The 14,831-nt window shown below is 39.3% G+C and overlaps 2 protein-coding genes across 2 annotated transcripts in view; both read right to left on the bottom strand.

Moving 5' to 3' along the window:
* Positions 1-14,831, bottom strand: part of Spri (Src homology 2 domain-containing protein sprint) — a 541,914-nt gene that overhangs the window by 511,859 nt on the left and 15,224 nt on the right. The gene's annotated exons all lie outside the window — the stretch shown is intronic.
* On the bottom strand, positions 172-1,254 carry LOC139809178 (uncharacterized). The gene has a single exon (XM_071771926.1). It carries the CDS (start codon positions 1,252-1,254, stop codon positions 172-174), a length of 1,083 nt encoding a protein of 360 aa, XP_071628027.1.

The following is a 14,831-nucleotide window of genomic DNA, read 5'->3' as shown; positions in this document are numbered from 1 at the left end:
TTTCCTGTCACACCTTTAAACACATCAATATTTGACTGTATAAATTTTTCTTTATCATTAATCATCTTAACACTATTAGTACATTTAATATAACCTAATTTTCGAATGCTCGGTAACCCAAGTATAGACTTTACATTCATATCAACGACAAAAAATTCTAACATATTGTTTTTAACCTCGGTTTTTACATCTTAGATTGACCTTTCCCATTGGTGTAATCTTCGTTCCTCCATATGCTTGTAGTAGCGTACGTGTCCTCTGTATTTGTTGACCCTCAGTTATCGATTTGTACTCCTTGAGTGATATTATATTAACCTCAGATCCCGTATCTATCTTGAACTTCACTACTTTTCCATTGACTTCCACAGTTTCAGTCCAGACTGACTTGGCTTTCTTCATTACTTCTCCTACCTTGACTATGCTGTTTACATAAAGAGTTTCATCTTCTGACTCACTATCCTTGTCTTTTAATATGTTCTTTACATTTTTTACTTTCGCCTTGCACACGCTGCTAAAGTGATTCATTCTTCCACACTTATGACACGTTTTTCCATAAGCTGGACACTCTCTATATCCATGGGTTCTCCCACATTTGCTACAATTAAATTGCTTTTTACTTCCTTCGTCTTTATTCAATTCTTCATTCTTCTCATTACTTTTATCATATTGCTTCTTCTTCCTGATAAAATCAATTGTAGCCTCTTCTTTGTTTCTTACACTCCGCAACTGCTTCTTAGTGGCCTCAGAATTTCTGCATATTTCTACCGCATTTTCCAACGTAATATTTTGTATGTTGAGCAATTTTTCTTGCACTTTCAAATCATTCGTGCCTAATATTATTCTGTCTACTAATATCGTATGGTCATCTTCCTGGTCAGCATATTCACATGACTGTATTAATTTCTTAAGATCACCCAAAAATTGATCAAATGGCTCGTCTACTCCTTGATTGTGATTGTTGAACACAAATCTTTCATAGGTTCTGTTTTTTCTTGGGGCACAGTACCTTTTAAACTCGGTTACCACATCATCATATTTTTTCTTCTGCTCTTTTGTAAGCCTGAATGTATTATATATTTCTATGCCCTCACTGCCTATAGTGTTCAGCAAGATGGCAATTTTAATTAAGTCTGCTTTCTTATCCTTTTCAGTTGCAATTAAGTATAACTCAAAATTCTGATAAAATCTCTTAAAATTATCACTGAGATTACCATCAAATCTCATCGGTTCCGGTAACCTTCTAGCACTCTCCATCGTTTGTTGTCACGTTGCGCTTTGCAGGTTATCTTTGTTTTTTATCTTCTCAGACAATCTGCAGGCTTGCTTTAGGTGTTATCCAATGTTCTTCCACGACTGCGCCACGTACTGTTGTTGATAAGTACTATAGACTTGTTGTACTTTCAATATGTTTTTGTTTAGAATATCTCAAATCAAAATAATATAATACGAGTCTTTTCAAGACACACCCCGTAACTCTCTCTGTCTACATCTACATAATGTCGCATCGTCCTACCCATAGTGGAAGATATAAGGTGAGTTGATTCCTGAGACCAGTTTTCGTTCGTTCTGCGCAGACCTAGACCCAGCCATATTGTTTTCATGAAATACGAGCTGTACGAGCATGGATACAAGCGTAGTTGTGTTACAAAATTTTCATATATTTATTTGACTGGATCAATAAGTTATTAACCTATTAAAAGGTAATTTCGTGATAAATAATTGTTTTCGGCAAAAAAATTATGAATTGCAAAATTCCTCTTTTAATTTATTTATTTTGGTGAGGTTATGTGACATCGAAATCATGAATCGATCTCACATGGAGTATTCGAATGTGAATCTTTCATTTCGACACACATTTTCATTTATTCAAAAATCATATTATATGTTTTATTTCATGACTTCTATGAATATCGTGAGTTTTATGAATTCCATAAATTTTATTTCAGATTTGATTGACTAACAATGACTCGCTGTGCTGTTAAAGGGTGCCAAAATATCAAACCGCAGCGAAAATCAGGCAATTTGAGTTTTTTTAGTTTCCCAAAAGACGAAATTGTTTGTAAGGCATGGGTAAAAGCTTGTAAGAACGAGGAAGTTAATACGAAAAATGGTGAGCAATATAATTTTAAAAAATACATGAACATAGCATTTTTGTATGATTTTTAGTATTATGATCTTGTAATCATAAAGTATATATTTTTTCAGGAAGAGTATGCTTTATTCATTTTTTACCTACTGCCTACAAAGAACAGACATGGTACCAAAAAAAATTTGGATCTTGACGTTATCGACACACGTAACGAGTCTGCATTAGGAGAAGTAGAAAACATCCAACACGAGGATTTTACAGCATTCGAGCAACAAGACATCAACGAAAAAATGGAATCAACAACATCAAAAAATCAAAATTCCATGCCTGCAAAAGAACTTATTAAGAAGTTATTATTATAAAATCATGCAGAATAATATGATTTTAAGAAAAAAATTAAAGGCGTCAGAAACGGCTAACAATAAATTGATGAGAAAGTTGAAGATAACAAACAAAATGCTCGAAGTAAGGAACAGAAAAATATTAAAATTGCTAAACAAGGAACGATATTACAAGGAAATACTAGAAAGGATATTCACCCCCGGGCAAATATATAGTATATTCTTCTCAATCTGAAAAAAAAGAAAACAAGATGGTGCGCCGAAGACATTGCAGCAGCAATAAACTTACGGAGCATAAGCCCTAAGGCTTACAGATATTTGAGAACCACTATGAAAATTCCGCTTCCTTCATTCTCAACTTTAGGGAAATGGGCTTAGAAATTGAATATGGAAGAAAGAATTTTGAAAGATATGTTCTACTTATTATGAAGCAAAAAGCTAAAACCATGAAAAGTTTTGAAAAATTGGCTGTCATAAGCTACGATGAAGTGTATATCTCTGATCAGATGTCTATCGATAGGAAAGAAGAACAAGTAATTGGGCAACATAGGACTTGTCAAGTGATGATAGCCAGAGGACTTTTTTCAAAATGGAAACAACCGGTGTTTTACGAATATGACAAACCGGTTACCAAGGAAAATCTGACAGAAATCTTGGAGCAACTATTTGAGTGTGGATTCACAGTTGTGGCTGCAACTTCAGATTTGGGGCCAAAAAATAAATCACTATAGAATGATTTAAGTAAATATCGACAGCGAAAAAGGGAAATGCTATTTCATGCATCCCAGCAACAATCTATTGCGAGTTTACATTTTTGCCAATGCTCCGCACATGTTAAAGCTGGCGAGAAATCACTTGCTCGATCATGGATTTGTTTACTGTGGCAATATTATCGATAAGAAGTGCATTGAATTGCTTCTAAAATTGAGAGTTAAAGATTTGACGATTGCTCATAAGTTAACCAAACAACATTTAGATGTTGTAGGCACTGGTCGGTAGAAAGTGAAATTTGCAGCACAATTGTTTTCGCATACTAATGCTAAAGCTATTGAAACTTGCGGGAAAAACGGTATTGCTGGCTTTGAGAACTGGGAAAGTCTTTTTTATGTGCTGGATCTATTCGATAAATGGTTTGACATTTTCAACAGTCGAACAAAATACGCCAAATATGCTGAAGCACACGCATTTGGAATTGAAATGGAGGTATCCTGTTATCCTGATGCAACTGATTCGAGCTTAATCAAGGCACACGATATGAATTCAGATCCGCAACGTCAAATATCCAATGCCATTCCTTCAACTTCTACTACAAACAATGACGAAGATAAGGATGAACTTTTGACAAACGTATTAACACTATTACCTGAAGACGATACACAGTCGAATCCACTAGTAGTCGGAGAGAAAATCGAAAGAGTAGGCGATGTTCAATTGCTCGAGCTGTCTGATAGATTGAAGTGTTTCGAAAAAGACATTGATGATGCAGGTTCGATTATTCCGTACACGAAAAAAAATGATGCTACATCAACAGCATCAAGTTTAATTGGAAATAATTTTGTTAATTTAATAACATTGTTAATGAAACAAATACTTATAATCTTATTTTATTACAATTGTTATTGAATTAACAAGATATTTCCAATTAGACTTAATGCTGATAAACGTCATTTTTTTTGTGTAGTAACTTTTTCCCTTTTATTCACTTGCTTATGAAAAAAAGTCTTTTAATTAATCGACCACTTTTTCCACTAGTTGTACATTGCAATATACTATTTCCTAACGCGAGCGTGGAATGGGCCGCTTTTCGCGCTTGTTTTGAGTGAGCAAAACGATCCATTTCGCAATGATGACGTAAGCAATGACGTTGAAACATGGAGTCATTTCTCAACTAGTGGAGAAATGAAATTGTAAAACAAGCGCGAAAAGCGGCCTGTTTCACCCTCTTGTTAGGAAAAATAGTATGAACAACTCGTGGGAAGAGTGGTCGAGCCCAAATGAGTGTGATGGTCGCACGAGCGAAGCGAGTGCGACCAACTTTACACTCATTCAGAATCGACCACTTTTTCCACTAGTTGTACAATATACTATTAATTAATCGATTGTTTTTTCATAGGTCGCTAGATTATAGAAAGAGATGAACACATTTTCATCTCTATTCTTTTCTTTTTATTTATCATGTTTTTGGCTCTTTTTTAATGGTTTCAGAGCTTCTCAATTACTCCCCAAGTATTGAAGAATTGAACCTTCTGGAAGAATTTGAGAGTACAACTGCTGCAAGTGATTGGATTGCACAAGAAGGTTTGAAATATGTAGCAGGCTATGTGGCACATCGCTATAGAGAAAAGTATGCCTTCTTGGGTAATCCGGCATGTATTTTAGCAGATACTGACATCGATTACATTAGCATTCTATCCAGGGGGAGGTTTATTGTACCCCTCCGATCAATTGTTGGAAGTAGCTCATGTGATGGAGTCAGAATTCAATGCCTTCCACGGCGATTCATTGAAAAAAGAAAAGTTTATTTTCAAAACACTCGCTGAAAATGTTAAAAAAAAATCGACAAAATTCCCTTCGAAGTTTTGCTGTGTTTAGTACGAACACGTACATATATTAGGCTTCGAAATCTAAATAGAGCGATTTTTCAAAAACGGAATAAGAAAAAAATGTACAAAATGAGCAATAAACGACCAGTGACCTGATGAATAATATAGGATTGATGGAGGTAAAATAAACATTGTCTCTCTTTTTGCCTTTTCACGAGTGACCTGATAAATAATGTTATATAGCATTGATAGGGTTAAGATAAACATTGCCCATATACGTATTATACATGTCCATTGAAATATACCGTTTGTAATATACCTATTCTCTCTCCTCGTTATTGTTTTATTTAATAATAATACTAATAATAAACATTTGTTTCATCGAAAAATCATTGGAAAACCTTATCTTCTACATTTTTTCTCAACAATGTCTGTTTGGCGCTCGCCCCTGTACATAGCTGTACATATTAGTGTTAATTGTTAATTCGTCCGCAATAACATTAGCGATCATTCGCGTTACAGTAATTTGTCGTGTTCGTGATTCGATGGTAAAGTCACGCCGTCGATAAATAGACCCCCCGTCGGGGAACGTTGGCGGATCGCGATCTAAGTCAATATTCGCGCGACTCACCCGATTCGTGCTGCCCGCCCGCGGGTGTCATCCCCAATTATTGGTGCAAATACTCGCTCGCGCCGGTTCTTAACAGGAGCGCGACGCGAGCGGACACTCTCGCTTCGGAAGTCGTCGTATCAACACGCTTGGAAGTGATCGAGTCAGTGCTGGAACCGATTCACTGAGCTCGCACGCCGTGCGCCGCACTCTGCTTACCATTGCTATGTGCGTTTTGCTTGCCTGCCTACTCTGTGTGCCTCTTGCTTGCCGCCTGCGTCTACCTTTGCCTGCCGTGTCTTTCCCGCTATCACGGAGAGCTTGCCCGCCTGGGGGGACGGACGACTCGAGTACACCGACGAGAGGGCCCGGGCAACGAAACGGTGAATCGCCTTTGCTAGCATACTATTCGCTGCTTGTGTTTTATCGTACAATCGCTTCGCGGGGACCGAGACACCCCCGCTGGTCCTTCGAGTCTCGTTTAATCGCAAATCCGGGGATCGCTCTACCGCCCCCCGAGCAATGTCCATATATAAATCTGTTTTTGAAAATTGTAATGGAATGGTAATGACTATTCATCAAGGCAAAGAATTATGATTTATACCAATACCATTTGGTACAGTTCGTTTTATTATGGAAAAAATAAAAGTTTGGTTGATAGTTTTCGATTCACTCGCTTATAGAAAAAAGTATTTCAGTTGAAAGTTTTCCTTCAAGTTCGCTTACTTATTAAAAAAAAGCCAATCAGTCAAATTAAAGCTTCTAAAATAATAGCCAAAAATAAAATGATATATAAATAGAGGCTAAGAAGTATTTGAATCTGCCGCTCGTAATGGCCGGTCCGTGGCTACTTTCCTATTGGCTGAGAAATTGGGGTTGCGCATTAATTCACCTTATATTCTTCCACCATGGTCCTACCTATCTCTGAGTAGCGTCACCTATACTTACTACAATGCGCACCTCAGCTTTACAATTTAAAAAAACTCGTATTTATAAAAATCAGAACTTTATTGTGCAGTGATACGCGAGCAACTTCCTCGGTAGACAAACGATCGTGATCTGCCTACGCCTCTTTCGACTAACAGGAAAACTAAAAAGTAGGGGCGCGATTGGCCTTAGCGCCTCGCACGGCTCAATCGTAACTAATAGAAGCGTGCCATTGGAGGCAAACCAAATCAAAGAACTATAACTTATAAATATTATAACTCTTGCATCTCTAAACAGGAATTGATTAATTGGAAATCAATTAACCGGTTGTAATCAAAGAAACATTTACTATTCGAGTAAGCGATTAGTCGGTGTTGCGTGAACGTGTGATGCGTTATCGACGGAGCGCGGGAGGCACGGACAAGGAAGAGAGCGCGCCAGAAAAAGGCGGCACGACACGCGGCACGGAACGCTCTGCCCGGAAACGTATCACAGTAACACGAGTTTGTCTTAATCTTCCTTTCCGAAAAGCCATCCCGATACAGTCGGCTAATACGGTGATTGAACGATTTATCGTTAGATTAGTCATTAAAGGAATAAACCAGTTAGTATTTCGATTACTTGTTATTTTTATTAGGATTTTATAATGGTACATAAAGGCCTTCATAGACAAATTGCTGCAGTCGTAACATAAGACATATCGTAAGAATTGACCAATGACCAATTACAATTGTGTGTTTACTCGTAAATTGTAGCTTTTTAAGAAAATATTTAATGTGTAAAGTTTACTGTATAGTATTAAGAATAAGGTCCAAACTTCCAACAACTTACATAGGAATAGTACAGCAACATCTTCAATATACCTACACGTTAACACCGACACACTCTTCGTGGACTTTGCAATGTTTTTTTCGAAAAAAAGCTCGAAAAAAATAGAAGCAAACGCCGACCCACTCATCTGAGTCAAAGTTTAAAAATTTTTATTTCACACAAAATTTTTGAAAATTTTTTCAGATTTTTAAATTGTGGTCAACGATATGTTTGTTTTAAAAAATTATAAGTAAAATAAAAAAAATTCCCGTAAAAACGTAAAAAAAATTACGTCTGGGAGTTTAAACGATTTCATGTTTTTCCGCATTTTCCTTTATTTTCCATGTTTTCTCCACTATAGACATAATTTTTATGGCCATTTTCGGATTCTACGACTCAAAATACGTAAGAATACGAAAGATTTATTCGTTCCTCTAACAGTTCCCAAAACTCAATTTTGCTTACCCTTCTTAAGCAATTTTTTGTACGTTTTGCTCTATAAAACCATAGTGGCCACCATGAAAAAAATCTCATAGCTATTTGGCAAATTTTTTTTATGCAGGGTACTTAAAAGTAAAAAAAAACATAAAGAATAAATTTGTGTTGTTGCTCTGCACAATTGTTTTTTGGTGTGACGTTGCACCGTGTGCACGTCACAGTCTTCCCCATTCCCACCTTTGTATTGCGCGCGTACTGCCTAGTTTATAGTTTTCAGGAAGAAGCGGCCGGAAGGCACCTTTCGACAGCGTGGCGCCATCCGCCGGTGCGGCGAAGCGCCCTGATCTAGGAGGCCGCGAGTCGAAGCCGCGGGAATGATCCCGGCACTGTTGGGTCGATCGCGAGCGTGAAAGGACGTCCGGCAAGGACCTCCCCGTTGCGACGAGAATAAGCGAGGGCGGCGGCCCTAGGAGCGACGTTGTGAAGGAAGGAAGGACGAGATGTAAACAACCTGCAATCCCGGACATCAGGTATCGGGGAACGGCGGGCGGATTGTCGGGTATCGTTTCACGTTATTTTTTAGAGAGACGCGTAGGTTTGCTTGAGAGTTTTCTTACCTACGCGCCATTGCCTGAATTCCTTGCCGGGATTATCGCCTTTTCGTTTCGTTTCTACGGGTAAGACATAGCCCGCCCGTTGACTCCCCGTAAGAATACCGAAACGGCGTCCGTTTCTTCCTGACTCGACCAGTTTAGTATCAGATTTTGCGCGTAATAAAATAACAATTAACGACGGCGTGGCACCGGCCGCCCGTCACGATTGTGATGCGTGTTGCGTGATAAAACCTCGCGGATCGGCTCAACAGTCATTAGAGTTAAATTACCGTTTAGAGTATTCCGTATTAGTTTCGCGTCTATCGATTTGCGTACCGTATAAGATATCTGCGTTCCCGTTAGAGTTAGTTTGGAGTATTTTGTGATCGGAGTCGGGCGTGAGTATCACGTGCTGGCGGCGTGACCCGTACGACGGGGCTTCGCGTTAAGTTTCGAATGTTGTTCATTCTGCGAAAATTCATTTTTCGAGTATCATTATCCTGCGAGAAACATTTATTTTACGTGTATCGTTTATCCTGCGAGAAACAGTTATTTTGCGTGTATCGTTCATTTCGCGAGAAAAATTCCGTTTGCGTGCAGTATTCTTTGGGCGACCCATAATCCATTCCCGAATATTCCCTATTTCGCGCGTATGGTCAATTCGAGAATATTAATCTACTGCGTATGATCACAGCGAATCTTCTCGCCTTATGCCCGTATCAGACTACGGATTGGGATTAAGATTGGATTAAAATTTGACCAATCAGAGCAAAATTTACTAAACTTGAGATCAGTTTTCTCTGTTCTGATTGATTAAATTTCAATCCAATCTCAATCCCAATCTGTAGTCTGATACGGACTTTACGCGTATTCATGTTCCGGCGAATAATATTGATACGAGTCACCTTGAGCGGATTCTTGTGGAAGGAGCGCGTGATCAAGACGTGACTTTCGCATAATAAATATTGTCCCGCATTCCGCGCCTCTAGCCCTAACGCGAACAGGCTGAAGATTTTCGAGGATTATAACACCCGAGCCTTGAACTTGATGTTGTGCAATTGTCTGGCTATACAATATATTATCGCTTTTCTTATGTTATCGCCTCCGAGTTATTTTTCTGTGTGTCTCGTCTTCGCCTAACCCCTGTCAACGTTTCATAGAGTTGTACGGTCCTTGAACCCCGACCCTCTACCGCTGATTGAGCAGCCGTCGCGAGCAGCCAGAGCAAGGTATTCGAGTTTGAGTCTTCCGAGTATTTGGAGTAACTTTAAGTTTGAGAGGATTTCGAGTTCTTTGGAGCATTAAAAGTAAAGTTAGTGTTAACGTTCGCGTATTTCGAGTCAAAGGTGGTTTGGCCGTCTCCACACCTGGCGCCCAACATTTTTGGAGGTTGTACTTTGCTCTGCTACTCGCTCAACATATTTGTGGCGCGGTATATCGGTGCTGTCGCGTATAACAGCCTCGCGGCCGTAGAAAATAGCGTCGCAAAATTTGGCGCCCAACGTGGGGCCCACTTGAAAAGGGTATTTCCCATTATAATAGTCGAAATGCCCTCACTCCGCTTTTCGAAATAAAATTCATTGGAACTTATTTGTAAACTAAAAAAATAACTTCTATTACCCTGCCCGCCTCCCCCTCCTCCCTCTCCTTCCTGGAGTAGCTAACAACCCCTTTTCTTGCATATTAATTTTCTTCTCGAAAACCTCTTGCTAAAAAAATCTCTAAAAATTTGAGTATATAGGAGACATACACCAGAATATACCTAAATTTTTTCAGATTTTTTCAAGGTCATCTTCAAGATAAAAAAAATTCCGAAAAATTTTAAATTGTTATAACATTAAAACAAAAAATCATACATCAAATTTTATTTTTTTAAAATACGTATTCTAATTTGTTCTAAATATACCAACCAATTTTTTTAAGTTTCCGTAGGTGCGCCGTCTTCAAAAATGCGAAAAACTATTTTTTAAGTTATTTTGCCTTCTATCTCGAGAACGCCGAAGCCGAAATATCTGAAAAAATTTAGGTATATAGGGGCCATACACCAAAATATACCCAAATTTTTTTAGATTTTTCCAAGGTCATCTTCAAGGTCAAAAAAATTCAAAATTGTTGGAGGTTTAAGGATTTTTCGGGTAAATTACGAGGCGTGACTTTATGCGTGCGTACAGCGTGTATTTCAGACGGAGACTAACGAACACGTCAGAGAAGGGAGTGCTTGGGAGCGCGATCTACCTTCGTTCGAACCAAAACAATATAACGAACTAGATAGGTAAACTGAACCAAAATTAAATTCAATATTTCAACATCCCCCTTAGAATTTAATGTCTCTTAACAAACAAAAAAAATTAAACCCATTTCAATTGCACACTGTCTTAGTCTTTCTTTAGGAAGTCCCTTGGTTAACGCGTCGGCAATCATTCCACCGGTATCTATGTGTTGAATGGTTACGTCCTTTCGTTGAACGTGCTCCCTGATGAAGTGATGCCTCACGTCAATGTCCTTGGGCGATATGCAGCTGTTTTAGCAAGGTCTATGCTTCCTCTGTTATCACACAGAACCCTGGTTGGAGTAGCGACATATTCCCTTGACACATCTTGAAATAGATTCCTTATCCAAAGAATTTCTTGACAGGCGGAGGACAATGACATGTACTCTGCCTCTGTCGTCGAAAGAGCAATCGTAGTTTGCTTCTTCGAATTCCATGATATTGGTCCACCATTGAATCGTAGTAAGTAGCCTGTGATTGAATGTCTTTCGTTTAACTGGTTGCCCCAGTCGGAATCACAAAACATTTCTAAGTTTGCTTCTTTAAATCCGTAGCAAATTGATGTGTTTACCGTTCCTTTGAGGTACCTAAAAATTCTCTTCACAGCCATCCAATGATTTTTGGCTGGATTCCTTGTGAATCTGCTTAAAACGCCTACTGCAAAACTGATGTCCGGTCTAGTCGTTTGACTCAAATATAGAAGCGATCCAATCGCTTGTCTGTACGGGATCTTCTTCATTTCCATCCTGTCTTCATTGGTCCTAGAGTCCTCTTCTTTGATCAATTGCTGACTCACATCGAACGGTGTCGATACTGGATTACATTCAGCCATGTTGAATCTTGAGAGAATTGTTTCTATATAATGTCGCTGTTCTATCCATAGTTTCCTCTGACTTCTGTTGCGATGAACGTGCATGCCTAAGAAATACTTGATTGGTCCTAAGTCTTTGATCTTGAATCTTTTGTTCAATTCGTTCTTGACCTTTTTCATTTCATTTCTGTCTTCGCTGATGATCAATATGTCGTCAACATATATGATTATGTAGATAATCGTGTCTCCTTTCCTGTAGAAGACACATTGATCAGCTTTTGACTGTACAAATCCCATTCGCTTTAGCGTTTCAGTAAGTTTGATATTCCAGGCACGACTGCTTTGCTTAAGGCCATATATCGCTTTTTGAAGTTTACATACTTTGCTGGGATGATTAACGTTCACAAAACCCTCTGGTTGTCTGATGTAGACTTCTTCTTCGAGTTCTCCATTGAGGAAAGCGGTGTCTACGTCCAGATGATCCACGTGAAGATCTTTTTTTGCTGCTAATGCTAGTAACAATCTAATTGAAGCGAGCCTGGCCACTGGTGCGTACGTTTCATCGAATTCTTGTCCATATTTTTGGGAGCATCCTTTTGCTACCAAGCGTGCTTTGTATCGCTCCAGATTTCCATTTTTATCATATTTTCTTTTAAATACCCATTTGGTACTGATTACCCTTTTTCCTTGTGGCAAGTCGACCAATGTCCATGTATTGTTTTCTTGTAGACTCTTTATCTCTTTCTCCATTGCCTTTCTCCATTCTATTCCATTCTCGTCCTCCAGCGCTTCCTTCAAGAAGGACGGATCTGTGGATTCCTCAGCGTACGTGAGATATGTGGCTTGTTCGTCTAACTGTCTATTCTTTTTTGTTCGAGCGGATCTTCGCGGTGTGACTGGTTCTGTATCTGTTGATTTTGTTCTTTGTCCCTTTTGCTTCTTGACATTTTGGTGTGATGGCTTCGGTAAAGCCTTTTTTTGAACTTGCGGTGGGGATTCTTCCTCCTCTTGCTGAAGAATGTCTGCTTGTCCTTGTGGATAAATTTCTTCCTGAGCCTGTTCATAATCTTCTTGCATTGCAGATGAACTCTCAGACGAAACTGAAATTATTGACTCGTTATCTGAAGTATCTTCATGTTGATTTTCTTCCATGTTGCCTCCTGATAGATTCAGTTGAATTTGCTTCGGCTTCTTTGAGGGAGCCTGTGTGTGTGGCTCAATAAAAGTTACATCACGGGCTTTGATTATCTCGCTTGTCCCGCTCTTCAACAATCTATAGGCTTGGAGTCTTCACAATATCCTAGCATAATGCATTCGGTTGACTTGGCGTCCCACTTCTTTCTCTTTTCTTTTGGGATGTGTGCCATTGTTTTACTTCCAAATACGCGGAGGTGTGATACGTCAGGTTTTACTCCACACCATGCTTCTTCAGGCGTTTTGGACTTCAATGCTGCTGTAGGCGACCTGTTGAGTAAATACGCCGCCGTCGACGTTGCTTCCGCCCAGAGACGAGTTGGAAGGTCTGCACTTATCAGCATGCTCCTGGCTTTTTCTACGACTGTTCGATTGTACCGCTCTGCAACACCATTCTGTTGTGGCGTGTAGGGTACCGTTGTCTGATGCCTTATGCCAGATTCTTGTAATTTCTTTTTGAGTTTGTTGTTAATATATTTCCTGCCGTTGTCGGACCTAATTGTTTTGATCCTTTTTTCTAGCTGATTCTCTGCGAAGTTCTTGAAAATTTCGAAATACTCGGGTACTTCTTTTTTACTTTTTAAAAAGTAAACAGTGGTTCTTCTGGAAAAATCATCAATGAAAGTTAAAAAATATTTGGCTCCTCCCATAGATGTTGTCTCCATGGGGCCGCATAAATCTGTGTGTATTAACTCGAGAACTTTCGTAGCTCTCCTACCTTTGTGTGTGTATGGTAATTTATGTTGTTTACCTTTAATGCATGTGACACAAACTTTGTGGTCTATACCTTGCAAATCATATCCAGTCACCAGACCCTTGTTTAGCAGCGCCATTGCCTTGCGATTAAGATGGCCTAATCGTTCGTGCCATAATCTTGCGTTGCTTGGAATGATTGCTTCAAATGCCTTGTCACTTTGCGTATCTAACTTGTAGAGCCCTCTGTACTTGGGTGCTGTAGCCATGATCCTGTCATCTCTTCCTAATATAAAGCACTTGTCGTCCTTGAACTTCACGGTTAGTCCTCTGTTAGTTAACTGACTGACTGATTTGGTTTGCACCAAGCTCTGGCACATCCTTTATTTTTATTTCGTCTATTTTGTTTTTTACCACTATCGGGGTGTTTATATCACCCTTTTCGCTTGATAAAATTTTTCTACCGTCCGCGATCTCAATTTCATTTCTGAAACTTTCACTTATATCCGCGAACTAATCGCGTCTACAGCTCATGTGTCTCGTCGCGCCCGAATCAATGTACCAGTCTTTACTGTTTTTTGAATGTTTATTATCTGAGATAAACACTTTATCACTCGAGTTCGTCGTATACTTCGCACTTTCTAATCTATTCTTATTATTTGCGCTGTTCTGTTTATTTTTCTCGCTCGTTCTGCAGTCCTTGGCGAAATGACCGTGTTTATTACAGGCATAGCAACAAACACCACGTGACTTATTTGTCTTCTTAGCACGAAATGCCGAATCACCGTCTGTATGTTTCGTGTCCGTGTTGTGTTTCACGTCTTGAAGTAGCTTAGTTTTTATGGAGTCCGCTAATATTGGAATTCCGGAACTTTCCAGGCCCATTATCATCGGCCTGTATTTCTCTGGAAGACCGGCCAATAGGAGAGTGCCAATTCATTCGTCCTTTACTTCAAATTTGAGCTCGTTGAGTTTATGCGCTGTTGTCATTATTTTATTTACATATTCTTCGGTTGACTCACAGTTTTGCAATTGCGTTGTGACTAAGTTCTGAGCAATCCAACTCTTCGAGTCAACCCTGAATCCTCGAATGCAGCTTTGAGATTATCCCATGCTTGCTTGGGAGTCGTGCTATTTTGAATATGTATGTAGTTTATTGGATCAACAGAGAGTATGATCTTGGACCTTGCGCGGGTCATTTTTTTGGCGTCGGCGACATATTCCGTTGCGCCGGTCACGCATCCCCACAAGTCTTCATACTCTAGATATGCCTACATCGCAAATTTCCATGAATTGAAATTGCTGCGCCCTTGCAATTTATCTATCTGAAGGGCCGCCAGTGATGCCTGATTTGCCATGATATTGTATTCTGAATTGCACGGTACACTTCGAGAAATAGTCTCACACGTGACGGTCACGCACTAACTTCATGCGCATTAGAGTCAGCTTTTATTGTCCGTTCGCTGATACTCTCAGTACGCATTTGCGAAAAAAAATTTCTGACGCGTGTTCA

The sequence above is a fragment of the Temnothorax longispinosus genome, chromosome 1 (assembly GCF_030848805.1).
Source record: "Temnothorax longispinosus isolate EJ_2023e chromosome 1, Tlon_JGU_v1, whole genome shotgun sequence".
Lineage (NCBI taxonomy): Eukaryota > Metazoa > Arthropoda > Insecta > Hymenoptera > Formicidae > Temnothorax > Temnothorax longispinosus.
Note: the sequence above shows the minus strand (reverse complement) of the source record. Positions and strands in the feature narration are given on the sequence as shown.

Bases quoted from the DNA above. Each gene is read 5' to 3' on its own strand.
- LOC139809178 (XM_071771926.1), bottom strand. From the start codon at position 1,254: ATGGAGAGTGCTAGAAGGTTACCGGAACCGATGAGATTTGATGGTAAT.